Below are 26,588 nucleotides of genomic sequence, written 5' to 3' on the forward strand. Positions count from 1 at the left end.
AGCTCGCCGACGAAGCCGTCCACATCCACGTTGAGCTTGACGTCGCGGTAGCCCGACGTCCCACCGCTCAGATTGTTCTTGCACCGCAGGATTCTCAGCTCCTCGCCGCGCGCCGCCGCGCGTAGCTTCGAGATCGCCGCGTTGAAGTCGTTCGCCGTGCCGTAGACGCCGGTCGCGCGCTCGACGTCGACGACTCGCGCGACGTCGCCGCCGTAGTCGTGCTCGGCCTTCTCCTTGATGCGCAGCGTGCCCTTGCGCGGGCCCTGGTAGTAGGCGCCGCCGGACTCCTTGACGGGCTGCTCGAGCGCCGCGTGCATCGCCTCGGCGCGCACGCTGGCCAGCTCCTCGAGCTCGTCGACGGTCGCCCCCTCGCGGAGCGCGCACCGCGGCGGCTCCTCGGGCGAAAAGTCGGCCTGAAGCGCCGCGGTCGCCACGAGCAGATCGTCCGCCGCGCAGCTTTCCCACGCCGCATCGTAGAACGCTTTGACGTCCTGCTCCGCGCGGGAGATCACGTCCGTGAGTCCATCTCGATCGCAATGCTCGACGTCGCGGCTGCCTCGCGGCGTGCGCGGCACGGCCCGCTCCACGTTGCTGCAGATGATCTGCACCTGGTCGACGCTCGCGCTGGCGCCCATGGCGTTATGGAGCAGCTATGCTGGCCATGCCATTCCCGGAGCCTCTTGATGTTCAAGGTGCACCATTTATTTAGCGTGAACCGCATGTGCCGTCGTTTTTTACCTCGCAAGTAACAAAAGACTCGTAAAGGCGCGCCGCCGCCGCGGCTTACGGGCTCCCTATTTCAGCTTACACACGCGTATCCTTCGGGCTCATCGGGTTCACGGCGAGGAAGTCCTTCACTTCACACGCTCGCCTCGTGTCCTGCTTTGGCGCAGCAGCTGATTTTCTTCTGAAGACCAGAGCAGCGGCAGCTCCAAGACAAAGAACAGCAATAGCGCCGACGGCAATCACGATGGTAGTAGCAAAGTCAGCGGAGTCCTCGCTGCCTTTCGATTCCGCAGAGGCGGCGGCACTCGAAACAGACGGAGAAGGCGTCGGCGCTTGGACAGGCGCCAATGTCGGTCCGGCGAACGTCCACGTCGGTGCAGCAACAGGTGCTGGAGACGGCGCTGCTTCTGGTGCATTTGAAGGCGCAGAGGTCGGCACAACTGGAGCTGGAGAAGGCCGCTCCGGAGCACGAGTCGGTTCGAAGACCACAACACCACTAGATGGCTCTGCTGCTGGAGCAAGAGAAGGTCCGTCCGTAGGAGCGTCAACAGCAGAAGGCATCAAAGAAGGCGCAGCGACAGCACAAATGTCTCCAGGGTTCACGGTCAACTGAGCCGTGTTGTCTGCCCAACCGGAGCCGTCGACGTCTGGCTTCGTCCAGCAGAACCAGCGCAGACCGCACTCGATAGCCAGAGTCTCGCCCAGAGTCACCGACACAGACACAGAGCCAGTTCCAACGAGCCCTGATTCGACTTCGACGCTGGAGATGATCGTATTCGTTGAGTCACGAAGGCTGCACGTTACCGCCTGCACTTGAGTAATCACGAAATCGAGCGTCAAAGAGGCGCTTCCAGAAGGCCAAACAGCGGCATCGTAATCAGCAAGAGCCAGCGTCACGACGCTTGACGAAGGAGACGCCGTCGCACTCGCCGAGGGCGGCGCGGTGGCGGTCGCGGTCGGAGCTTCGGAGCCCGTCTGCACCACAGGCGTCGTCGGCGCCTTTGTGGGCTCGCTCGGAGAATCTTCGACAGGAGTCGTCGGCGCCGTCGTGGGTGAAGGAGCCACCGCCACGACACACTCAGAAACGGAAGTCTGCATCTCGTCCGCCGCACACGGCTGGGGCACGTTCGGCTCTCCGCCGCCCGTGCAGTAGTACGCAGAGTCGTCCGACGCTGCACAATCTGCCTTCACCACGATGTGCGGATAGCTCGAGCGCCTTGGGATGCCCCAGTCGCCGGCGAGGTCGGAAGTCATCAGCGAGACCTCGTAGTCGTCCGTCCAGGACGTCGTCTCCGAGAGTCGGTTCGAGCCGCGCTGCACGACGCGAAGGTACAAAGTGCCGTCGTCTGCGAAGTGGTACGTCGTCCCATCGCCGCTGCGCACCTCATCGACAGACTCCACGTGCGTGTAATTCTGCAAGCAAAGGTAGCTGGAGCTGCACCACGTGGGTCCCTCCATGTAGATGTGGAACGACGTGCCGACGGGATACGAGACGGCGAGCAACAGAGACGTCGTCTCGAGGACCTGGATCTGGGAGATCCGCAGCGTCTTGGGCGCGCCCTGGTCCAGGTAAAGGTACCAGCCGAAGCCACCGGAGGTCCCGACGACTTCCGCGTTGGGCATGAGCTTCACGCCCTCGGCCGTGACGTTCGCAGCTCCAAAGTGTGCGAGCCATCCGACGCGTTCGCAAGGATCAGGACCGTCGCCGTAGCTGTTATCGCAGATCGTCGAGCCAATCTCCGCCGACAAATCGTCGTCCCATTCGAACACCTACGGAGGCGCAACGATGGCGACGTTTCCCGGCGAAGCGCGGGACGCCGCCGAGCACCATCGACGTCAACAAGCGGTCTTCCGCGGGGCAGCAGTAGAACAATCCGCCCGCGACGAGCTCGCACGCGTCGTCGATCTTCCACCTGCGAAGGTTCGGCGTCGCGGAAGAGGAGAGCGGCGCGTGGGCGCGTGCGCCGCGGCGCGGAAGGACAGGGGGCGGCGCGGGAGGGCGGCGCGCGAATCGCGACGCGGGCCGCGCGCCAATCGCCCGCGTCGACGTTGGAGCCGAGGATCGTCGTGCCCCAGGCCTTCTGGCACGCGGATCCGTCGACGTCGAGCCAAGATTGCATCCGTCCAGAGATGGAAATCGGCTCGACCTTGTTGTAGCCGACGAGGTTCGACGAGTAGTCCTGGTCGTAGACGATAGCTCCGGTGATGCTCATCCACTCCGGCAAATGCAGGTCCGAGTGCGCCGTGCACTGGTAGATGATCGAGTCCAAGCACTCGTCTTCGCAGTCGCTCCAGGCGGTGGGGTCGCAGCCGCGGATCGTCGCGTTCCAGAACACCGTGTTGACGGCCGTGTCGTACCTGAGTGCGTCTCCTTAAAAACTCATCTAAATTCTCATCAGATGAAGGACCTCGTCCCGGTCATCCGACCACCCTCCCACAAAAAGACACAGCACACACAGACCACTTCACGACGTTCATGCTCGAGCGGAAGAACCGCTTGTCGAACCACTGGCACTCGTAGGCGCCATCGTCCGCCGCCACCAACACCCCCCCAGAATAGTGGGCCGTCTCGCAGGGCATGGTTTGCACGTTGCTCGTCCGGCACGTCACGAGGGCCTCGGAGACCTCGGCTTCCCCGAAGACCTCGGCGGCGGGCCCGCCGATCAAGTCGTGGGCCTCGAACTTGGACGTCCGCGACCGCTCGCCCCAGTGCATGAGCCCGACGTTCGAGAGCGCCGCCTTGAGGTTCGTGAACTCCATGAAGGCGTCGCAGCCGACCTAGAACACAAGCATCGACGAAAAGCCAGGTTTGGGGACGCCGCCGCGAGAGTACGGGGTACTCGCCCGTGCACTCGTCCTCGGGCGACGCCGGGCACGAGTCCGTGTCGATCTCGCAGGTCCTCAACCCCTGCTGCTCGCGGCCCGGGTTGTAGACCAAGCCGTCGGCCCAGCCCTCGGGATGAGCCGCGTCGTCGTCGGAGTCCGCGACGTACTCGAGGACGCCGCCCGCGTAGACGCAGCCCGCGTGGCTCCACCACCAGCCCGTGGAGTGGCAGGAGTTGCCGTCGAAGAGAAGGATCCGCGACGCCCTGGGATGGGTGTCGACGTCGCGGTGCGCGCCGACGGGAGACGGCAGAATCGGGTAGTGAAAGCCGGAGAAGCCGCCCGTGGCCGCGTTGCCCGTGACCGTGTTCCAGCCGTTCCTGCGAAGGGATGCACGCTCGGCGCGGCGGGCGAGAGATCCTTGTGAGTGAATGGGGTTCGTCCCGCACGCAAAGACGCCGCGCCGCGCGAGATGTAAAACGCCGACGCCGTCGAGTCCGACGGCTCCCGCAACGATGCGCTGTCGTAGATGTTGTCGAGCCACTGCGCCGTGCCGCTGTCGCCGGGCGGCTTGCCCATCACGTGGATGTGCGCGAAGAGGTTGAAGGAGATGACGTTCTCCTCCTCGACGCCGTCCTCGAGGTACAAGCAGTGGCCGACGATGTCGAACGCGACGTTGCGCTCGACGCGCACCTTGTTCGTGCCGTGGATGGTCACGCAGCGCCAGAAGCTCCGGTGGAACGACGAGTCCGTCACGTAGGAGCCCTCGCCGCGGTCTCCGAGCAAGTGCCAGTGCAGCGCGTAGCGGCCTGTGCGAGATCACGGGGAAGTACTCGTCCAGGTCCTCGCGCAACTCGAATGGCTCGCCCTCCTTCATAACCTCCTCAAAATCTCCAGGTCCTCGCGCAACGCGAACGGCCCGAGCGCAAGAAACAACAACGACGCTGGTAACAAGACCTTCAAAGTTCGTCTGGCCCATGCGGTAGAACTCGACGCCCGAGATGTGGCCCACGGCGTCCGCGCCGCGGAGCATGACGTGGCCGCCGAAGCCCGTCAGGTACGAGTCCTCGCAGGGGTAGGAGCCGTAGCCGTTGGACTCGTAGCACGCCTACGCGGGCTGGTTCGGCATCAAGGGCGTGTTCGTACCAAAAGACGTCGGGGCACGCGACTGTTTCCGCGTCCGTGGGCTCGGAGTCCTCCGCGGCGCCTTGGACGACGATCCGCCGCGAGAGCAGCCCGACCTCGGCCTGGTACTCGTCGCCGCCGTAGTGGTCGAAGAGCAGGGCCCCGGAGAGCTCCACGAAGACGACGTCGTCGCCCAGATGCGACGCGGCACGGACATCCGCGACGGTGAACCTCTCGTTCTGGTGCCACGCGCGATCGTCGCGGAGCGTCGTGCCCGCGACGAAGATCTCGTCGCCGACGGCCCAGTTCACGGCGTCCTGGATCAGAATCGACGAGTCTCCGGCGGCGGCGGTCACCGCGAGCCGCGACCACGTCTGCACGTACAGCCCGCCGTGGAGCTCCAACGTGCCGTTCTTCACGTCGATGCCCTTGATCGACGGATCCTGCGCGACCATGGTGTCGTCCGGCCGCGCGCCGTGCAACGTGATCGAGACGGGCGACATCGTGCGGCAGCTCGGCGACCCGATCACGAGCTCGCCCTCGACGACGATGCCCTCGACGTGCAGCTCGATGGGCTCGTCCGCGAAGACCAGCGACGACCCGTCGCTCACCTACAAAAACGCCGCCTGAAAAAAAACGCTCAAAAAACTCCTCCCCTTGCTCACGGTCACGACGCCGTACGTCCCCTCGGAGAGCGAGCAGGACGAGATCAAGACGTCGCCGGAAACCACGACGTCGGCGCCGACGGCGGGCACCACGCCGTCGGCCCAGGTCGCGGGATCGTGCCACGCTAACAGCCCTCCCGCGCGATCCGGGCAGTCGTGGCGGTCGTTGGAACCGCTCACAAACGCGCCCGGATGGCCGAGGTCCACGAGTTCCGAGTTCGTCGCGCGCGTGACGACGCGCGACGCCGTCGTCGTGATCGACGCGTCCTCCGCGGGGAACTCGGGCGCGTCCGCGGCTTCGCGCGGGCCGCAGGCCGTCGGCACCGGGATCGGCGCGGCCGTCGGCGCGAAGCTCGACGTCGGCTGCGGGATCGGCGCAGAGGTCGTCGGCTGCGGACTTCCCGTCGGCACGGCCGTCGGCGCGGGCGTCGCGCTGCACACCGCGCCGGCGTCCTGGTCCACGAGCGTCGTCCGCTCGCTCCAGGTGTTCGAGGCCGTCTCGTAGAACGAATAGCACCGCCAGTAGTAGTCGCAGGAGACGCCGTCCAGCGACGACACGGCCACCTCCAGCGACAGGCTCCCGGTGACCGTGGGCTCGGAAGTCACCGCTGCGCTCGCCGTGCCGCCGCTCGAGCTCTTGATCAAACATTTGATCTGCGACGCCTCCGTGAACGAATAGCTCACCGTCAGCGCTGCCGTCTGCCCGGAGTAGATCTCGGCGTCGTAGCTCGTCATCGTGAGCACTTCTTCGCCGAGCGCCAGCGGAAGTAGAGCAGCCGCGCAGAGCCACAGGCGGCCCATCGTGAATGCTGCAACTTGGCGACCGTGCTTGCTCCTTGCACATTCAAGCGCGTGTCGAGCCAACTTGCGCTGTGCTACGAGGAGCACTAAGGGCTGCGAGGTAAGGGTGCCTCTCGCACCCTAACGACCCCTACTCTCAAAAGAACATCTTCTTCAACGACAACGCCACGTTCCACCAGTGGTGGCCGGAGAGTTTCCGCTGCTTGCGCTCGTAGGCCGTCTCGATGTGGGGCGGCTCGGGCATGGGCGGCATCTGCGGGTGCGGCGGGTCCGGCGCCCAGAACGGATGCCTCGCCACACCCCCGCAGTGCTTCTCGTAGAGCTTCAAGTCCTCCGCGTAGACGTCGCGGACGTAGTTTTCGATCGCCACCCTACTCTCGTTCGTGAACTGCTGCGTGTGGCGCCGCGCGCGCCGGCACCAGACGCGGCCGACCTGGGGCTTGCCGTACTTGAGCTTCTCGCCGTGCGCGAACGCCTCCGCGAAGCCGTCGATGCGCTTGGCCAGGGAGCTGTCGAGCTGGCAGCGCCGCTCCCGCGCGGCGTCCGTCGCGCAGTACGGCCGGACGACGGTCTCGAAATCAGCATCCAAATTCTCGAAGCAGAGGAATTTCGTCGCGGTGCCCACGTAGTCGATCTGCCGCGAGAAGAGCGGGTCGCTCGGCGGCTCGCCGACGCGGAACGGCTGGATGTCCGAGTCAAAGGCGCGGCAATTTTCATAAAACCCCTCGCGATCATCCAGGGCGTCGCTCGCGAGCTGCGCGGAGCCGACGTAGGAGAAGCAGCGCGGGTTCTCGACGCCCTCGGTGTCGTCCATGAGCATGTCGTCGCTCCGGCCGTCGACGCCCTTGAAGGTCCAGGACAGCGCCGACGCGAGGCGATCGTGGGGATCGCGCAGCACGACGGCGACCTCGCAGTCCGCGCACGCGGATCCCTGGGCCGGCGCGACGGCGATCGCCGGCTGGCACTTCGTCGCCACGCTCAGCCCGCACCGCGCGTTCCGCGGCGGGCCCACGAGTTCGAGCCGTCTCCCGGACGTCGCCGGCGTGCAGTGCGCCGCGTGCGCGGCCTGCTGCGCGGCGACGACGCCCGCGGCGCCGTACGCCGCCGCGGCCCACGCGGCCGCCGCGCGCGCCGTCGCGTTCGGGTCCGGCGCCGCCGGTCGCAAGAGCTTCGTCCGCCTTGGCGGCGCCGGCGGCTCGTGGCGGTGCTTGTGGTGCGACGCGAAGTGGTGCATCATCGCGCCTTCCGCGGCGACGACGGCCCGGTGCTCCATCTCCAACAGCATGCCGCGCTCGTGGTAGCTCACGATGCCCAGGAAGCCCAGAAGCCACGCACAGCCAATGCTCACGGCGAAGCAGCCCATCTTCTGCGGCAGGACCATGCCCACAGCGGCGGGCGGTTCGACCTCGAGGACGGCAGCGCTGGATGTTGCCGTGCACAGTGCCGCCTTGGCCGAGAACTTATGATATGGGCTCCTCGCGTGGGTAAGGGAGGATGGTGAAGTGGGCGTCGCTCCTGAGCGTCTGCGCAGCCTTCGTGACGCACCAGCGCCGCGAGGACGTCATCGGGCTGCGGTCGACCTTCGCCGCGGAGGACGGCGACCTGCTGCCCCGCGGCAGCGCGACGCTGTCCACGTCCGTGCGCGTCTACCTGCCCGTTTCGACATACAGGATCAAGCTCATGCGCACAGCGAATCCCTACTTTGACATCGCGCTCTGGGGGGATAACAGCGGCGCGTCGCTCGGGCAGACGTACATCGGAACTTTAGACTTCGACTGGGGCCCGACGGATTGGGTCAACGTCTCGGACTGGCATCGCTACACGGTGAGCTTCGACCAGGTCAACAACGTCGTGCTCCTCTTCGTCGACGGCGTGATGCTGCAGAACTACTCGAACACAGACCCCGACATGTCCGTCGACTTCTCGCCGGAGGCTTCCTCGACGTTCTTCCTCGGCATGTACGGCGAGTGGTCCTGGGGGGACGACGACTCGGGCCAGTTGTTCTTCCTCAACGACGACCGCTTCCGCGGCCAGATCGACGAGGTGGCTTTCTGGGACCGCGCGCTGTCGCCGGACGACGTCGAGGCGCTCGCGGCCGGCGACGCGGCGACGCGCTCGGGCGTCGACGCCGCGCTCTCGCTCGACCCGTCGCTGCTCTACGACTTTTCCGTGCCCGCGGACGCCGACGGGGCCTGGCCGAACCAGGGCTTCGCGGGCGAGCGCTACGCCGTAGGCGGCGGCCAGGTGGCCTCGGGCGTCGACGCGTTCACGTCGACGTACGTCGTCGACTCGTGCGCGTACGGCACGCTCTCGGCGCCCGTCTTCAGCAACGCGACGGGATTCGGCGAGGTGGCGCTACGCGACGCCCGAGGCCCGCGTCGAGGGACTGACCAAGTTCGTCGAGCGCGAGATCGCCGTGAGCGAGGGCCTGCCGAGTCGAGAGCTGCTGTCGAAGCTCGAGGACGCGCTGCTCCACAAGCAGCAGCAGCTCCGCGACGAGTTCTCCGACATCGAGCCCTACCAGCTCCTCTACCGGGAGTTCGAGCCGGAGTACTGGTACTGGGACACCGTCGACGGCATCCGACGGCTCGTGCTCTCCGCGGCGATCGCCGTCTTCGCGCGCGGCGACTCCATCCAGGCGGTCGTCGGCTGCACGCTGAGCTTTTGCTACGCCGCGCTCGTGGCTTCGCAGGGCCCCTACGTCGACCCCGAGGACGACTGGCTCGCGCGCTGCTCGACGCAGATCATCGTCCTCGTGTACATCGTGGCCGTCGGTCGGTACGCGGACATGTCCGAGGAGACGGGAGAGACGCGCGAGACGTACCGCCGGTTGCTCGTGCTGTTTGGCGTCATCGCGCCGCTGCTGCTGATTCTGAAGGTCATCGCCCACATGATCGCGCACGACTCGCACTTTGAGCTCAACGCCATGCTCGAACGGGACCGAGCGGGTGAGTTTTCGTCTTTTGGGGACGACCTGGATTTATGGGAGCTCGTAGGTTCGTCGTGGGTCGAGAGCCACATCCCGCAGGCGCCTCGGAGAAGCGTGATCGTGCGATATATGGACCGGTTGGGCCTTCCGACGACGCTCGCTCCACCGACGGTCGTCGTGATCGACGAACCTTCGAAAGCCGTCTTGCCCGCTGAGTCTCGCTTGCAGCAGCGCATCCACTGCGAATCGCCCATCGAGGAATCAGACGTCGCGCTTATCGCCGGCGACGACGCTCCGGTCGTTGATGATGGGTTCGCTTCGTGCGGCGCGACGTGCGGCGTCTTCGACTTTAAAGGATTCCAGGATCCACCAAGTGATCCACCGGCGGAACGTGAGATCGAGCACGTAGGAACGTAAGTACCGCTGGTTCTGCCTTCATGCGCCACGTCTATCTTAGGCCTGGGCACTTAAGAGAAAATTTACGACGCCGTCGCGCGGTAGCGCGCGATCATCGAGCGGATCGCGTGGGCCGGGACGAGGTCGAGGTTCGGCAGGGCCTCGTTCGTGATCGGCGACGTGCGCCGCCGCTCGAACCACGCGGCGATCGCGCGGCGCTCGTACGTGTGGCCGTCCGCGGCGATGACGGGGTCCTCCATGAGCTCGAAGCTGATCGGGCACGTGAACTCGTCGGGGAGCGAGTCGCAGCGGAGGGGCGGCGGCGGCGGCGCGGCCGCGGGCGCGGGCGCGGGCGCGGCGCCGGCGCCGGCCTTGACGACGTCGACGCACTTGTCGCGGCCCTTGAAGCGAGTCACGTCGTAGAGCACGCGGTCGCCGGCCTTCAAAACCCCACAAACGTCGCTCAAGTGGACGAAGACGTCCGCGCCGCCGCCGTCGGGCTGGACGAAGCCGTGGCTCTTGTTGAACCAGAGCACCGTGCCCGAGAGGCGGCCGCGCCGCGCCGGCGCGAAGCGCGCCTCGACGGGCGCCGCGAGGGCCGAGACGATCGCGTTGGCGTCCGCGGGCGCGATGCCGAGCGACGCAAAGTCGTCGGGCCGCAGCAGGCCCAGGGCCTCGAAGTCGACCTCCTCGGCCTCGAAGACGGCCTCGAGGTGGCCGAGGCCGACGCGCGCGAGCACGCCGGAGACCGTCGTCGGCGGCGGCGGCGGCGCGGCCGCGCGCGCGGCGGGCCTCGGCGGCCTCGTCGTCTCCCTCCGGGGCGGCGGCGCCGGCGGCGCGGCCGGCGGCGCGGGCGGCGGCGGCGGCGGCGCGGGCGCGGCGGGCCTCGGCGGCGGCGGCGTGGACGCGGCGTATTCCTCGGACGCGAGGTATTCCTCGCGCGACAGCAACAGCGCGAGCTCCGCGTCGCCCGCGGGCGCGGCCGGCGTCGGCTTCGGCTTCGGCGCGGCCTTGGGCGCGGCCGGCGTCGGCTTCGGCTTCGGCTTTTGCGCGGGCTTTTGGGGCGCGGCCGGCTTCGGCGCGGGCTTGGGAACCGGTCGGCCGGTCGGTTGGCGCGCCAGGAGGAGCAAATCGTCGTCGTCGTCGTCGTCGTCCGAAGCCCCGGCTCCCTGGGGCGGCGGCCTCGGTTCGCGCGCGGCCTCGCGCCGCGGCGGCGGCTCCGCGCCGGTGGACTCGTCGCGCGCACCCCCGGTGGTGTCCTTTCCCTCCACCTCCCCGACCTCGGCCTGATCCGCCGCCGCCCCCTTCTTCTTCTTCTTCTTCTTCTTCTTGGCCGCGGCGGTCCTCGCTCGCGCGCCCTCCTCGTCGTCCAGCAGCGCGAGCAGCTCCGCCTCGGCGCTTTCCGCCTGGGCCTCGCGCTCCCGGAGCTCCTCTTTGTCGACGGTGGGATTGTGGCCCGTGAGCTTTCGTTGCAGGATGCGCGCGGCGACGAAGCCGCCCTTGCGCTCGACGTCGCGGAGCGCGTCGATGGGGCCGCGCGTCCGCGCGACGGTCCGGAGGATGTGGTTCGGGTTCGGCCGGGGCCCCGAGCAGGCGCACTCGTCGCGGGCGCGCTCGAACTCCTTGGCGAAGAGCGCGCGGCTCACGGCGAAGCTCGGCGGCACGTCGTCGCCCTCGAAGGTGTAGTCGTCGTCGGGCGCGTCGTGCTCGCAGAGGGCCGTGAGCAGCAGCCCCGCGAAGGGCGCGCCCGGCGCCTGCCAGCGGAGCGCCGAGAAGAGCGCGGCGACGGCGCCGCCCGCGCGCTCGAGCCACTCGAGGCCGTCGTCGACGAGGGCCGTGCCCTCGCGGATCGACGGCGCGGCCTGGCAGAAGGGCTCGCGCGCCGCGCACGCCGGGTCGAAGGCCTGGCCGCAGAAGACGGCCGCCGCGGCGGCGCCGACGGTCGCGAGGTCCGAGCGCTTCGCGCCGAGGCGCGCGAGCGTCTCCGGGCCGAGCCGGCACGTCGGCGGCGGCTCGAAGGGGAAGCCGTTGCCGAGGAGCGCCGCGAGCGCCGGGCCCGCGGCGCCGGCGTCGAGCGCGACGACGGGCCGGCCCGGGGCGACGAGGCTGCACTCGAGGACGACGGCGAGCGCCGCGGACAGCGGCGGGCCCTCGGCGCACGCGCCGCCGGGCCGCGTCGCCTCGAGGAGCGCGGCGCAGACGTCCGCGTACTCGTGCTCGTCGACGCACCGTTCGCGGGCGCAGGCGTCGCGGGCGCCGTCGTCCCCGTCGTCCGCGTCCGCCTCCGGGGGCCGCGCGGCGGCGCAGGCGGCGACGACGGACAGGATCGCGAAGAGCTTGAGGCGGTCGTCGTCCTCCGGCGCGACGGCGTCGCCCCAGCGCTTCGCCTCCGTCGCCCGGCGCACGCGGCGCACGGCGCGCACGAGGAAGCGCCAGCCCTTGGCGCGCGCCCAGGTCCGCGCGGCGTCCTCGCGCGACTCCGCGACGAAACACGCGAGGCACGCGCCGGCCTCGGCGACGACGACCGTCGGCGTGGCCGCGTGGCACGCGACGCGCGCGAGCGCCTCGAACGCGCCGCAGCGCAGGAGCTCCGTCGGGTCGGCGTCCGCCGCCTGGAGGGCCTCGGTGAGCTCCGTCGCGCAGCGCGCCGCGCGCGCGGCCCAGTCGCCGCCGCCGCCGTAGGCGTCGTCGTAGGCGTCGATCAGGCCCAGGCTGCCGGGCACGTCGAGCGATGCCCTCATGATCGCCGCGGTGATCGCGCCGTCGCGCTCCCGGTCGCGCTCCATGGTCGCGGCGTCGCGGCCGGCGTCGCGGAGGACGACGCCGTCGACGCCGTCGGCGTCGACGGCGACGGCGCCCGCCTGGCGCAGGGCCAGGGTCGCGTGCATGGCGAAGCCGCGGCCGGCCTCGGCGTGGAGCCGCAGCGCGTCGCGCGCGTAGGCCCGCGCGGACGCGCGCGCCGGGCACGCGTCGTCGGGGACGCCGTCGTCGCCGAGGAGCCGCGCGACGTCCCAGATCACGTCCTCCTCCTGGATCACGTCCTTGGCGGCCTCGCACGCGTAGGCGCGCTCGACGAGCGCGAGGGCCGCCGCCGCGAAGGTGTGGGCGGGCCAGGCCCCCGGCACGTCCTCTCTCAAGCTCAGGCCCACGTCGAGGAAGCGCACGAGCGGCGCGAGCACGCCGTCGACGCGGTCGCCCGCGCCGAGGCCGTACGCGCGGTCCTCCGGCAGCGGCGCCCAGGGCGGCGGCATGCGCGCCGTCATGGCCTGCGTCGCCTTCGTCAGCTCGAGCTCGACGGCCCCGAGCCGCGTCGCGACCGTCGGGTCGGTCGGGTCCGTCCGCGCGCGGCGCGCGAGGTCGGCGCGCCTTTGGATGAGGTAGTCCTCGTGGCGGAGCTCCTCCACGGACTTGTCGCCGTAGGGCGGCATGGCGACGATGCTGTGCGTCACCGTCGGCAGCTGCTCGAGCCAGGTGACGAACCGCCGCCGCGGCGCGTACGCGTGCTCGAAGGTCCCGAGGCGCGGCGCCGTCGCCGACGCGACCGCGACGCAGGTCGCGATGAGGCCCGCGGCGAGGTCCTCCGCGGCGGCGACGTTGTGCGGGCAGTCGAGGTGGTACCAGGGGTAGCAGTCGTGGTGCACGGGCTCGCCGTCGTCGCGGTCGCAGAGGAAGGCGGCGCTGAGCTGGCGCCAGAGCGCCGCCCAGGGAGCATTGAGCGCGTCGCCGCGCGCCTCCGCCGCCAGGAGCCCGCCGAGCTCGTAGGCGAGCGCGTCCGCGGCCTCGGCCGCGTCCGTCCGCGGCCGCGGCGACGGCGCGCCCGGGCGCGCGACGTTCCAGAGCCGCGGCATGATGTCGCCCTCGCGGAAGAGCTCCGCGGCGAGGCGGCACGCGCGGAGCTGGCACGGCCCGCAGGTGCCGTCGCCGACGGCCGCGGCGACGGCGCGCGCGAGGCCGGCGCCCTTGGCCAGCGTCGGCGCGCGGAGCGACGACGCGCTCGCGAGCGCGCGCGCCGCGAACTCGATCGCCGGCCCGCGGTGCACGCGCTCGCCGCCGACGTCCGCGTAGCCCGTCTCGAAGGCGCCGAGCGACGCCTCGAGCCGCGCGACGCCCCAGGCGACCACGCCGGGCCCGATCATCGCGCGCGTCGCCTTCGAGGCCGCCGCGAGCGCCGCGACGCACTCGGCCGGCTTGCGCTCCGGCGCGGTCCCCCGGGACCGCGTCGCCGGGCGCTTCTGGCGCTTGGCGCTCCGGTCGTCGACTCGCTCGACGATGTCGTCGAGCGAGTCGTCGTCGTCGCTGGCGTAATCTTCGGTCTCCGCGCCGTCGTCGTCGTCGTCGTCGTCGCGCGGCGCGGGCAGGAACTCGATGAGCAGCGCGGCGATGCGCGCGGGATCCGCCGGCTTCGCGCATGCGCGCGGCGCGGGTTTCGTCGCCGCCGGAGGCGGCGGGGTCGACGTGTCGCTGGAGGCGCTCTGGCCCATCGCGAATACCAATCACAGCATCGGCAGCTCGCGGCGCGGCGGCCGTAAAAGTGCATCGTTGACCAAGTTGAATTTACGAATCCATGCATCGCCTCTCGCTGCCCCGGCCCGACCTGGGAGTGGCTGGGAGGTCCACGCCAGCCGAATCGAAGATGGCCGACGCCGACGCGCCGCCGCCGGTGCCGGACAAGGACGCGGAGGCCCAGGCCAACGAGGACCTGCGGCAGGCGACGATGGTGCGGCGACACGCCGAACTCATTCCCGGGAACCACCGCGTGCTTCGTAGGCGCTCAACATGATGGGCATGTCCACGGCCAAGTCGTCCGGGGCCATGGACGGCGCGTCGACGTTCCTGCAGAACACGGCGGCGGGCTTCATGGGCGGCGCGGCGGCGCTCGTCGCGGCCCCGGCCATCGGCGCCATGCAGGGCGGCGTCGCGGGCGGCTTCCTCGGCGTCGGCGCGGGCATCGTGGGCCTCGTGACGCTGCCCGTCATCGGCCTGGCGACGGGCATGTCGGCCTTCGTCGACGGCATGATCCAGACGCCCTGGGCGGCCATGGCCACGGTCCAGGGCAAGGACTGGGACGAGGAGGAGGGCAAGTGGGTCTTCTACGACCTCCGCGTCGAGCACGACCGCCTCGAGAAGGGCGCCGCGGAGCGGGACCGCGCCTTCGAGGCGCGCAAGGCCGCGGCGCGGGGCGAGACGCCGCCGGCCGCGCCCAAGGGCGACGTCTCCGTCAAGGACGCGTCGCTCTACGAGGCGCTCGGCGTCGACCCGGGCGCGTCGGACGCGCAGATCAAGAAGGCCTACTACAAGAAGGCGCTCAAGTGCCACCCGGACAAGAACCCGGACAACCCCGAGGCCGCCGCCGAGTTCCAGAAGATCGGCGCGGCCTACCAGGTGCTCGGCGAGCCCAAGAGCCGCAAGACGTACGACGAGAAGGGGCTCAGCGGCGTCGACGGGCCGTCGATGGACCCCGCGGCGTTCTTCTCCATGATCTTCGGCGACGAGCGCTTCGAGCCCCTCGTCGGCGAGCTCCAGATGGCGTCGATGATGAAGATGAGCGGCGAGGAGGACATGATGCTCGACCCCATGCAGATGAAGTACAAGCAGAAGGTCCGCGCGTGCAAGTGCGCGATCTACCTCGTCGACGAGCTCCTCGCGCCCTGGACGGCCGAGGGGGCCGACGCCGAGGCGGCCAAGGCCGCGACGACGACCCTCGCCGACGACCTGTCGAAGACGCCCTTCGGCGCGACGCTGCTCACGGTCGTCGGCGGCGCGTACGAGTCCGCGGCGAAGCGCTTCGTCGGGTCCCAGTTCGAGAAGGCCCAGATGTCGTTCAACGAGTCCGTCGCGGAGACGAAGACGGGCTTCTCGCTCCTCGGCGACATGTCGCGGGCCATGGGCGCCGCGAGCTCGGCCGCGCAGAGCGAGCAGGCCGCGGCGCAGGCGGGCCAGCAGGCCGAGGAGACCAAGGCCGCCGTGCCGACCTACGCGGCGGACAAGAGCGACCCGGGGCTCATCGTCGACGCGCCCCACGTCATGATCGTCGAGACCTACGGCATCTTCGACGTGTCCTACTTCACGCGCGCGGCTCCCGCGCGCGTCGCGCGCGCGCGCCGCGCCACGCCTCCGCTTCGCAGGCGCGGAGTCGCTCAAGCTCGCGTGGGCGAACCTGCCCTACTGCACCGGGGCCTGCTCCTTCACGCGCGAACTCGGCGACGGGCCGGTCAAGTGGGCCGTCGGCGAGACCTACCCGACGCCGGACTACGGCACGGTGCTGACGATCCAGGCCGCCGTCGACCGCGCGGGCGACGAGCAGCGCGCGCGCCGCGTCTTTTTTTCCCCCCCGGAAAACGAGCAGCGGGCGCGCCGCGTAGGCTCACGCCCATCTCCCTCGCCGTCAAGGCCGCCGACGGCAAGAAGGCCGACATGATGAAGTCCGTCATGGAGCTCGCGTGGAAGGTGAGCGTCATCGACGTGCAGCACGTCCTCGCGTCCGCGTGCCGCAAGATCACCGTGGACCACGGCGCGTCCGAGGCCCTGCGCATGGAGCGCGCCAAGGCGCTGCGCGAGGTCCCGAGACCCGCGTCCGGATTCCCGAAGAAGCGCGCGCGGATTCGCGCGCGTAGGTCGGCGCGATCTTCATCGAGCGCGCCAAGGCCAGCGGCCACACGAAGACCTGGCAGGAGGAGCTCGCCAAGCACATGGGCGACCTCCACTAAAGGGGGCCCTTTCCCCGCCACGCCCCCTTCTTTATCCCCACATAAGCACCCAGTGCTGCACGGCAAGGTCACATGTTGAACTCGTACTTGCACCCTTCTTGTCGAGGGCTTGTGGCAGAGCGACGGAAAGTGCGCGCGCGCCGCCCGACAACACAACCACCATGACGGGGGGCGGCGGCGACGGCAAGGAGAAGGTGTCCGTCGCGAACGTCGCCCTCAACATGTCGAACGCGATCATCGGCGCGGGCATCGTCGGGTTGCCCTACGCGCTCAAGGAGGCCGGCTGCGGCCTGGGGCTGATGCTGCTCGTGGCCATGGCCTGGGTGACGAACTACTCCATCGGGTGCCTCATCGCGTCGGCGGCCCGCGTCCGCGCGACGAGCTACGACGCCCTCGCGCGCGACGCGCTCGGCGGCGCGGGCGAGATCGCCGTCATCTTCGGCCAGTTCGTCTTCGACTACGGCGCCGCGCTGTCCTACCTCATCATCCTCGGCGACACGTCGGAGTCCGTCGTCGAGTTCGCCCTGAAGCGCCACGCGCCCGGCTCCCGCGAGCTCTGCATCGCCGTCGCGTCGCTCTTCATGCTGCCGCTGTGCCTCTTGAGGGACATCGCGAAGCTCGAGGCGTGCGCGTTCCTCTTGATCGTGTCCGTGAGCGTCGTCACGGTCGTCATCATCGCGAAGCTGGCGCTGCGGAACTCGGCGCCGAGCGGCGCCCTCAGGTTCGCCAACGGGGGCGACCCGCTCGGCTGCTTCCAGGCGCTCGGCATCTTCTCGTTCGCGTTCGTCTGCCAGGACTCCGTGTTCCTGTTCTACAACACGCTGCGGGACAACACGGTCGACCGCTTCAGACGCGTGTCGGCCCTGGCCCTGGGCGCGTCGGCGCTCTACACCGTCGTCATCGCCGCGGCGGGCTTCGTCGCGTTCCGCGACGGCACGGAGGCGAACATCCTCAACAACTACGACGTCCGCGACTACGCGGCCGTGGTCATGCGCGTCTTCTACGCCGCGACGATGATGTGCACCTACCCGACCTGCGTCTTCGTCTGCCGCCAGGCGGGCCACGCGCTGCTCCGGAGCCGCGAGGCCTACGCGGGGCGCGACCCGGACGTCCTCGAGCGCGACGTCGCGGACGTGTCGTCGAAGCGGCACGCGGCCTACTCCGTGTCGCTCTGGCTCACGACGGTCGTGATCTCGCTGCTGACGAAGAAGCTGGGCGTGGTCATGTCGCTGACGGGCAACGTCGCCGGCTCGCTGCTCGGCTTCGTGCTCCCCGGGCTGATCGCGCTGAAGGTGCTGGCGTTGGATTCCAGGGCGTCGATCAACGACGACGAAGACCTCGTCGAGGGGCTGCTCGAGTCGAGCGTCGCGGAGAAGCCGCCGAGCAAGTGGCCCTACGTCGGGCTCGTCGTCTTCGGCGGCTTCACGGGCGTGCTCGGCGTGGCGACGACCTTCACGAGCGCCTGATGGCGGCCCGTAATTTTATCCCGAGAGCTTTCGTGCGACGTAGGAGCCTCGCCTCGCGCGCCCTACGCGCGCGTCGCGTGCGCATCATTCTGGGTGCGGCGGCACCGTGTCGAAGATGAAGGTATTTCTCCGAATCTCCACACCCGTGGTGCAGCCATGGACATGGCGGACGATGGTGGCCTCACGGGCGCCCTCGTGCCGCCGAAGCCCGCGACGTCGCACGCGTCGCTGGGCCGGCGCCTGGCGGCGGCCCTCGGCGTCCTCTACTGCGGCGCCGTGGGCCTCCGCGCCTACGGCCTGCCCCGGGCAGCCCCCTGGTCGTCGGCGCTCGAGGAGCAGACGACGACCGCCCCAGCGGACGTCTGCCTCGTGTCCGTCGCGGCCGGCGCCGAGTACGTGGCCATGGCCCAGTTCGCGGGCCTGACGAAGGCGGGCTACGCGGCCAAGTGGGGCTACCGCTACGCGCCGTACGACTTCGACGACGCGGACGCGTTCATGGACTTTTGCCGCACGAGCGAGTTCGGCTCGCAGTTCGGCGACGCGCTCGACACCTTCACGGTGACGCTCCTCAAGTTCTGCACCATGGCCCACGCGCTCAACGAGGGCGGCTGCGCCCAGGTCTTCGTCTCGGACGCGGACTCGCTCATCACGAACTGGGACCAGGAGCTGACCTGGGCCTGGAACGGCGCCCACGCCTCGCCGCAGAAGCACATCATGTTCACGCTCGTCACGGACACGACCTGGGGCGACGGCTTCTGCCCCGGGACGGCGGGGGCCGACCGGGTCGCCGCGGGCTCGTGCGGCGACTTCGGCACGTTCTGGAACTGCCTCAACACGGGCACGCTCCTCGCCGACAACTCGGCCTACACGCTCGACTTCCTCGCCAAGTCCGTGCGGCTCCAGCTCGACGGCCGGCAGGCGGCGTGCTCCACGAACCCGTACCTGCCCGACGACGTCGGCGCGTCCGGCCACGACCAGTGCCCGGACGAGGACGACCAGTGCGTCGCCGGCTGCGTCGTCGTCGACGAGGCGACGAGGACGGGCGTCGCGGCGGCGGACGTGGCCGTGCCCGACGAGTTCGCCTGCGCGACGGCCGCGACGCGCCCCGCGATGCAGGAGAGCCTCATGGTCACGGAGTACATCGAACGGCTCGACGACTGCCCCGAGCTGGAGACGCGCCTCGACGCCGACGCGTTCAACGTGAACTGCATCGCCATGGACGAGTACAAGGCGACCTGCCTCCTCTGCGCGGCGGACTACTTTGCGTCCACGAGGGACATCGCGCGGTCGCTGAGCCAGGACGACCTGGACGCGATCCTCGCCATCTACCCGCGGTCGTACCGCGACCCATCGTCGAGCACCGGATGGGACGGCCTCAACTCCTAGGATCCTTCGTTTTTCGTTCGTAACTTCGTTTGTTTTGACTTGAAATCCCCACAACTTGAACGTCACGGTGCATCGCTAATAAGAAGGATGGGCGCACACAACATAGGGCAGCCGCAGCCATGATCGCGGCGCGAACCATGATCGCCGCGCTCGCGCTCGTCCTGGCGCGGGCCCGCGGCGACGACGGCTGCGACGACGCACGACAGAGCAAGGGCGCCTACCGCCAGACGCGGCCGAGCCCGCCGGCCTGGGGCTCGTCCTTCGTATGCGAGCCGCCGCGCTGCGTCCGCGAGACCTTTCGCACGCACCGCCGCCTCGCCGCCCCCTGCGGCGCCGAGGCGGCGCAGCCGCCGCCCGCGCGCTGCGGCGCCGGCGCCCGCGGCGACGCGTTCGCGGCGTGCGCGGCGTTCTGGGCGCGCGAGCCGTGCGCCGCGTGCGACCCCGGCGGCTGGAACGCGACGCGGCCCGACTGGTGGGCCGGCGCCTGCGCGGGGAAGCCGACGCTGGGCCTCGTCTTCATCCCGGAGACCGGCGGCGACGGCGTCGTCCGGAGCGGCCTCGTCGGCGGCTGGATGCGGAACTTCCGGCCGTTCCAGAACGACCCGCGCGGCGGCAGCCCCATCGGCTGCAAGATGGTCCACCACACGCCGCCGCGCCACCTGCCCGAGCCCTTCCGGGGCGCGCGCGACACGTTCTGCTTCGTCCGCGACCCGCTCGACCGCTGGCTCGCGACGTTCGCGCGGAAGCAGAGGCGCGGCGACGCCGGCGGCGAGACGCGCGCCGCGCTCCGGGACTGGTCCCGGGCCATGCTCGACCTGCTCGAAGCGGGGGACGTCGCCGCGAACCCGCTCGAGGACTGCGCGTTCATCCCCCAGGAGCAGTACGTCTTCTTCGCGGACGACGGGCCCCAGCGCGCCTGCCGCCACGTGCTGGACTACGACCACTACGCCGCCGAGCTCGCGCAGCTCGAGGCGCCCTGCGCCGCGACGCGCGACGCGCGCCTCGAGGACCCGACGGCCCTCAACGCGTCGCACCTCGACGCGGGCCTCCGGGACCGCGTCCGCCGGCTCTACCGGCGCGACTACGAGCGCCTCGGCGCCTACCTCGGCCGCGACCCGCCCGCGGCGGAACCGGAAAGACGCGCGTGGTTCGACGGCGTCTCGCGGACCTTCGACGAGTTCGGATCGCTCGGCTTCGACGCCGCGGGCACGCTCCGCGCGTGGCGGGCCGCGGGGGCCGTGGCGAGGTAAGTTTCTGCGCGTTCTTTCTTGTTGTCGTTGCGGCCGTCCGGCTTGCTTTGGACGCTGTCGCCGCTAGCGAAGTCTTGTTGAACTGCAAGGTTACTGCAACGAGGTCTTGACATATAGGAAATCCCAACGTATATATCATAAACGATGCGAGCCATTCGTTTTAAAGTTTGCATCTTCTTCAATATTGGCTGTGCGCTCACAGCCATTCATATCCCAAAGTTCATCGAGCTCAGTGAAGTTTATTCCGTCAAGGGTTAGTTTTGCTTATGGAAGAAGCGGAGGGCCTCGTGAGATCGCAGGGTGGGAGCGTGCTGCTGTTGCTGCTGCCGCTGCTCCTGTGCTCCGGCGCTCTGCTCCAGGAAGGCCGACGCGCGATGGTGGCGCGCGCAGCGCTGCTGCTGTGCGCGCTACGGCTCACAACCGCTTTGCAACCGCCATGGAAAAGCTCGACGCACGCGAGCACTAGGCAACGCGTGCTCCGCGCCGCCGACGAGCCCGAGGAGGACGCCATGTCCGCCGACGAGCCCGAGGAGGACGCCATGTCCGCCGCGCGCATGCTGCTCGGCCGCGCGCCGCCCGGCGAAGCCGCGTCGGCCACGAACGTCACGAAGCTCAGCGCCGTGGGCGACCTCGAGGCGCTGACGGGCGTGCTCTTCGTCTCGGCGCCGACGTGCCGCGCGTGCCGCGCGGTCGAGCCGGCCTTTTCGCGCTACGCGGCGTCGAGCGACGCCGGCGCCTTCTACAAGGCCGTCGTCGGCCGCGACCGGTCCATCGCCGAGTACCTGGGCGTCGCGAAGGCGCCCGCGTTCTGCCTGCTCAACGACGGCCGCGTCGAACGGACGCTGGCGACGTCGAGCAAGACGGAGCTGAGGGCATTCCTCGACAAGGCCGTCGTCTTCAAGCCCAAGCTCGGCTCGCGCGTCAAGAACGCCGTGAAGGGCGCGTTCCGGGGCGGCGGCGGCGCGCCCCCGCTTACGGATATTTAATGGAAGTTTCATGTGACGTTCGGCATGCTCGGCATTCACAAACTGGAGCGACGCTCGACGCCCGGGCACACTACGATGGAGCGTCGGTGTGTGTACGCGGCGCGGCCGCGCGGAAAATGGGCCGGGGCGTCGCGCGCGGCCCGCTAGGAGACGACGCAGGACGGCTGGAGCTTCGCGGCCTTCTGGACCTGGTCGAGGCCCTTCTCGGCGTGGGCGTGGCTCTTCTCGACGAGCTCGCCGATCTGGTCGACCTCGCCCTGCTGCTTGTCGACGAGCGTCGCGAGGTCGCGGAAGATCTCGTTGACCTTGTGCACGTTCTGGTTGATCTCGCGGATCTCCTCCTCGCGCTCGCGCAGGATGGCGTCGTTGATGGCCTCCTCCTGCATGGCGACCTGGAGCTGCACGCGCTCCTCGCCGATCATGACGTCCAAGTCGCCCGGCGCGTCGCTGGGCCCGAACTGCGCGCGGCCCACGCGGTGCGGCCCGCCGCTCGACGAGCTCGGCCGGTCGTTGACGGCGACGCGCAGGTCCCGGTGGTCCACCGCGGCGCCGCCGCCGCCGGCGCGGGGCGCGGCGGCGGCCGCCGCGCCGCCCGCGCCGAGCGCCGCGCGGCGGCTCGACTTGATTTTGTCGACGGCGCGCCCCACCGTGCCCTGGACGCGGTCGAAGTCCTTGCGCAGCTTCGCGTGCGCCGCGCGGGCCCGGCCCTGCTCCGCGCGCGGCGCGGCGTCGACGCGGCGCACGAGGTCGCCGAACGCCTTCCGCAGCACGCGCGCGAGCTCCTCGACGACGTCCTGCTGCGCGGCGATCTGGCGCAGGAGCTCCTCCGACGCCCGCGGCGCGCCGGCGAGGTGGTCCGCGAGCCGCTCCAGGAGCGACACGTTGTGGCTAAACTGGCGCAGGTTCTCCGCGATCGCGTCCACGGCGCCGTCGAGGCCGCGCGGGGGCGGGGCGCCGTTCGACCGGCGCGGCGCGTTGGACGGGCCGCCGCTCGTCACGCCACCGTTGGACGAGCCCCTGCGGCTTAAATCCTGGAAGCTCATTACTCGCGTCGCGCTCGACGAGTGTTTCTCCTGCGCGCCTCTTTATCGATTGTCAACATCTCGGCATCTTGAACGCTCGAGCAACGCGCGCGCCGCGCGCGCCAGTGCCCCGATCAACGTACATCTAGGTGCACCCGTACGAAATTAATAAATAAAGATCAATCATCGAATTCCGGCCGGCGGAGCCAGAGTCATTAGTCGTCCATAGAGGCTGTACGTCGACCGCGCGCGCGGGCGCGGTGTCGCGGCGGTCCGCGGGCTGAAATCACGGCCAAAATTGGGTTATGGTCGTATCAAAGCAAGTTTGATGATATTCGCGCGTTAATTGCACGTTTGCGATGGCTTTTTGCGCGCGGTCGCTGGTTCGGGTCGCGAAATCGCAAGATTTAACTTCAACAAAAGTGCTGAAGTTCAACAAAAATGTTGACTTTTAAATCCAGGCTATCAGAATCTGAGTTTTGATCGGTGCACTGGCGCGCGCGCCATGCTTCGGGCCTATATGATGGTCTGTTTGCGGTAGCGCTGGGCCGGGCTGCGGCGCCCGTGGCGCGCAGCGTCTCGTCGCCCTGTTCCTGCGCCGCGAACACGGATCTCGATTGATGTAAGTTTGGCAACGTCTCCTGCGGAAAGAATACGCCCTGTAAAATACAAGATGTTCGACGCGATGTCAATGTGCCTGTCCTGGTGTTTAGCCGTTTTGTCAGAACGTAGAATGTCGTTGGTCGCTAGCTCAGCTGAGCTCCCTCCTGCGAGGGCGCGTAGGTCGTGCGGACTTCTGCTGGTGACGGCGCCGGACTTCTCGCGGTCGGAGCAGTACGGCGTCTTTGGCCGCCCGGGCGCGTCCGCGATCAAGTTCGAGCCGAGCTTCGAGGCCGCGTCCGACGGCGCGGACTACAACGACACGGCGTCCTACGTCGCCGCGTGCGGCGCGCACCGCGAGCGCGTAGGATACCCGCAACGCAACGCAGTCTCACTCTGATCTGTCGAGCCCGGCAGTCCCGCGCCGCCACGCCGAGCGCGAACAGCCGGCCCACCCCTTCACTCTTAACGGACAGCGACAGTTTTGGCAAACATCGCTAGACGCGCCGGCGCGCGCGCCGCTGCCGATCTGCCGCGAGTCGCCCCGGCGAGCTCAGAGGCTCTGGAGAGCCAGCTCGCCGGCAAGAGCTTGAGCTGCCGCAGCGACGAGGCCAGCATGGCAGCGTGGCCCGCCGGCTGGAGCGGCCGCGACCCGTCCGTGCTCGTGCCCGGCGCGGATGCGAAGGACGCCATGAGCGCCGCGCTCGCGACGACTCCTACGACGGGCGCCGCGACGGGCCCGGACGCGTCGACCCTCGCCGGCCGCGTCGCCCTCGTCAAGAGCGTCGGCGAGGAGTGCCAGACGGAGGCCGAGCTCGAGAAATTATTGGAGAAGAAGGCGGGCGCCTTCCGGCTCTACGACGGCTTCGAGCCGTCGGGCCGCATGCACATCGCGCAGGGCGTCTACAAGGCGATGAACGTCAACAAGTGCACGGCGGCCGGCGGCACGTTCGTCTTCTGGGTCGCGGACTGGTTCGCGCTCATGAACGACAAGATGGGCGGCGACCTGGCGAAGATCAAGGACGTCGGCGAGTATTTGGTCGAGGTCTGGCGCGCCGCGGGCATGGTCATGGACCGCGTCGAGTTCCGCTGGGCGTCCGACGACATCACGTCGTCCGCGGACAAGTACTGGCCCCAGATGCTCGACATGGCCCGGCGCTTCACGGTGGCGCGCGTGAAGAAGTGCTGCACGATCATGGGCCGCGCGGAGGGCACGCTGACGGCCGCGCAGATCCTCTACCCGCTGATGCAGTGCACGGACGTCTTCTTCCTCCGCGCGGACATCTGCCAGCTCGGCGTCGACCAGCGCAAGGTCAACATGCTCGCGCGCGACTACTGCGACGCCGCGAACCTGAAGTTCAAGCCCATCATCCTGAGCCACCACATGCTCTACGGCTTGAAGGCGGGCCAGGCGAAGATGTCGAAATCCGACGCCGACTCCGCGATCTTCATGGAGGACTCGTCCGAGGACGTCCGGCGCAAGCTCACCAACGCCTACTGCCCCCGGACCGTGGACGACTCCCTCAAACACGACGGCGAGATGCAGCTCACGAAGGACGAGCTCAAGAACCCGTGCCTCGACTACGTGCGCCACATCGTCTTCTGCCGGCCCGGCGCCAAAATGGCCGTCGGCGGCGCGACCTACGACACGGCCCAGGCCGTCTGCGACGCCTTCCTCGACGGCGCGATCAGCGAGCACGCGCTCAAGGAGTCGCTCGTCGCCGCCGTCGACGCGATGCTCCAACCCGTCCGCGACCACTTCGCGAACGACGCGCGCGCCGCGGAGCTCCTGCGCCGCGTGCGCTCCTACAAGGCGGACCCGAGCGCGTGTGCCGCCGACGCGCCCAAGCAGGCGCCGGCGACGCCGCGGCGCGCGGCCCTCGCGGCGGCGCTCGGCGCGGCGCCGATCGCGGCCGCCGTGAAAGGCGGCGCGAAAATCGCCGCGGTCTTCGCGCCCGTGCCCAAGCTCGCCTGCCCCCTGTCCGCGGCCCTCCGCGCCGCCCGGAGCCTGGCGGCGGCCCTCGACGCCGACAAGGCGCTCGTCGGCGTCGTCTACGCCGCGGACTGGTCCGCCGTCGCTCTGGACGCGCTCGCGGGCGACGCCAAGGGCGTCGCGGCCTTCCACCGGCGCTTCTTCGGCGCCGTCTGCGGCCTCGCGGACCTCTTCTCGCCGGGCGTCTCCCAGCGCCTGGGCCTCGCGGTCCAGTCCGCGGCGATCCTCGCGCGGCCGTCCGAGTACTGGATCGAGGTCATCAACGCGGGCCGCCTCTTCAAGCTCGACGAGGTGCAGGCCCACGTCGGCCAGTCCGGCGACGACATGGGCGCGCGCGTCGGCTGCGTCATCGCGGCCCTCATGCGCTGCGCGGACGTCGGCGCGGCGTGCGCGTCCGTCGTCCTCGACGCCGCGGCCGACCCCGAGTCGCCGTCGCCGCTCGCGGTCGAGTACTGGAAGAAGACGGCGCAGAAGGGCGGCGACGTCTTCGCCGCGCCGGCCCTCGCCCCGCTCGACGCCACGTCCCTGCGGCTCCAGGCCGCCGACGCGGCGGACGACGACAACGTCGACTTCTGGGTCGGCGACGGCGCCGACTGCGCGAAGCGCAAGCTCAAGAAGGCCTTCTGCGAGCCGGAGAACGTCGCCTTCAACCCGCCCCTCGACCTCGCCAAGTTCCTCGTCGCCGCGAAGCTGCTCCCCGCGCTGGAAATCAACCGGTCGCCGGAGAACGGCGGCGACAAGGCCTACGGCGCCGCGGATTTGGCCGCGATGACCGCGGACTTCGCGTCCGGCGCGCTCCACCCGGGCGACCTCAAGCCCGCCGTCGTCGCGGGCCTCCAGGCCACGCTCCTCAAGGCCGCGGCCGACGGCGTCGGAAACGCGCCCGACGCGAAGAAGGACGCCGCGGCGCTCAAGGCCCTCGCGAAGAAGCTCGCGAAGATGAAGAAGTAGGAGGCACCCTAATAAATTATTCCACGTCCGGCAGGCCCGGGAGCAGGTCCGCGAGGACGTAGCCCGGCGGCTCCTTCGACGCGTTCTCGTCGATGTTGCAGAAGAGGGGGATGATGTAGCGCGTGCCCGCGGTGATCGCGGAGCCGCCGTGGCGCACCTTCCCCGGGAACGCGACGACGCCGCCCGCGTCCGCGTTGAGCACGCGCGGCGCCCAGGTCCCGTCCTCCGCGAGCGCCTGCTCGAAGCGCGTCCCGCCCCCCTCGTAGTCGCTCCGGTCGTTGAGCGCGATCGTGAAGGAGAACGCGCTCTCGTCGACGTGCGTCGGCAGCGACCGCTGCGCGTTTTCGTCGTATTTCACGACGAAGGCGTCGTGCACGCGAATCGCGTCGGCCGACGGGATCTTCTCGGGAAAGCGGTCCGCGAGCATGGGGAAGAGCGTGTCCCGCAGGCGCTCGTTGAACCACGCGAGCAGCTCGGGCACGTCCTTGACGTTCATGTCCGTCGTCGCCGCCTCGGCGTGCCGCGCGGTGAGCCAGCCGCCGAGCTCCGCCGCGCGGCGCTCGCAGATCTCGATGGCCGCGGCGCATTCGTCCCTGGGAATGAAGGGCGCCGTCGAGTAGTAGGCCGTCGCCTCGCCGTCGCGCCACTCGACGGTCCGGTGGCCCTCGAGGAGGTCCGCGTCGGCGCCGCCGACGCGCACGGCCTCGAAGCCGACGTCGCGGGACCGCTCGGCGCAGGGGCCGTAGTGGTAGTCGTGGCTGT

General features: G+C 69.6%; 6 protein-coding genes across 6 annotated transcripts in view; 3 read left to right on the plus strand and 3 right to left on the minus strand.

Moving 5' to 3' along the window:
- The window catches only part of AURANDRAFT_64075 (hypothetical protein), a gene marked incomplete at both ends in the record, with an annotated part of 10,724 nt that extends 3,203 nt beyond the window's left edge, over positions 1-7,521 (minus strand). Inside the window, 10 exons of the mRNA XM_009038920.1 lie at positions 65-413; positions 2,251-2,496; positions 2,775-3,084; positions 3,188-3,504; positions 3,560-3,929; positions 4,064-4,358; positions 4,507-4,657; positions 4,704-5,285; positions 5,340-6,174; positions 6,287-7,521. Coding sequence (XP_009037168.1) covers positions 65-413; positions 2,251-2,496; positions 2,775-3,084; positions 3,188-3,504; positions 3,560-3,929; positions 4,064-4,358; positions 4,507-4,657; positions 4,704-5,285; positions 5,340-6,174; positions 6,287-7,521 — 4,690 coding nt within the window. The remainder of the gene's footprint in view (positions 1-64; positions 414-2,250; positions 2,497-2,774; positions 3,085-3,187; positions 3,505-3,559; positions 3,930-4,063; positions 4,359-4,506; positions 4,658-4,703; positions 5,286-5,339; positions 6,175-6,286) is intronic.
- A 2,027-nt stretch (positions 7,522-9,548) lies between these two features.
- Positions 9,549-13,946, minus strand: AURANDRAFT_64076 (hypothetical protein; the record flags this gene model as incomplete). Its single annotated transcript, XM_009038919.1, has 1 exon — positions 9,549-13,946. The coding sequence occupies one exon, from the start codon at positions 13,944-13,946 to the stop codon at positions 9,549-9,551; it is 4,398 nt and encodes a 1,465-aa protein (XP_009037167.1).
- Positions 13,947-14,655: 709 nt separating this feature from the next.
- On the plus strand, positions 14,656-14,904 carry AURANDRAFT_17363 (hypothetical protein; the record flags this gene model as incomplete). Its single annotated transcript, XM_009038626.1, has 1 exon — positions 14,656-14,904. A coding segment is annotated over one exon (249 nt), but the record flags the coding sequence as incomplete, so codon positions are not given.
- Positions 14,905-16,333: 1,429 nt separating this feature from the next.
- AOT3 (putative amino acid transporter) lies at positions 16,334-17,638 on the plus strand (the record flags this gene model as incomplete). Its single annotated transcript, XM_009038627.1, has 1 exon — positions 16,334-17,638. One exon carries the CDS (start codon positions 16,334-16,336, stop codon positions 17,636-17,638), a length of 1,305 nt encoding a protein of 434 aa, XP_009036875.1.
- Positions 17,639-21,373: 3,735 nt separating this feature from the next.
- Positions 21,374-22,330, minus strand: AURANDRAFT_71610 (hypothetical protein; the record flags this gene model as incomplete). Its single annotated transcript, XM_009038918.1, has 1 exon — positions 21,374-22,330. One exon carries the CDS (start codon positions 22,301-22,303, stop codon positions 21,404-21,406), a length of 900 nt encoding a protein of 299 aa, XP_009037166.1.
- Positions 22,331-23,573: 1,243 nt separating this feature from the next.
- Positions 23,574-24,695, plus strand: AURANDRAFT_26371 (hypothetical protein; the record flags this gene model as incomplete). Its single annotated transcript, XM_009038628.1, has 2 exons — positions 23,574-24,392; positions 24,438-24,695. Coding segments are annotated over 2 exons (1,077 nt in total), but the record flags the coding sequence as incomplete, so codon positions are not given.
- Positions 24,696-26,588: the final 1,893 nt, after the last annotated feature.

This window comes from Aureococcus anophagefferens (assembly GCF_000186865.1).
Source record: "Aureococcus anophagefferens unplaced genomic scaffold AURANscaffold_9, whole genome shotgun sequence".
In the NCBI taxonomy this organism is placed as follows: domain Eukaryota; class Pelagophyceae; order Pelagomonadales; family Pelagomonadaceae; genus Aureococcus; species Aureococcus anophagefferens.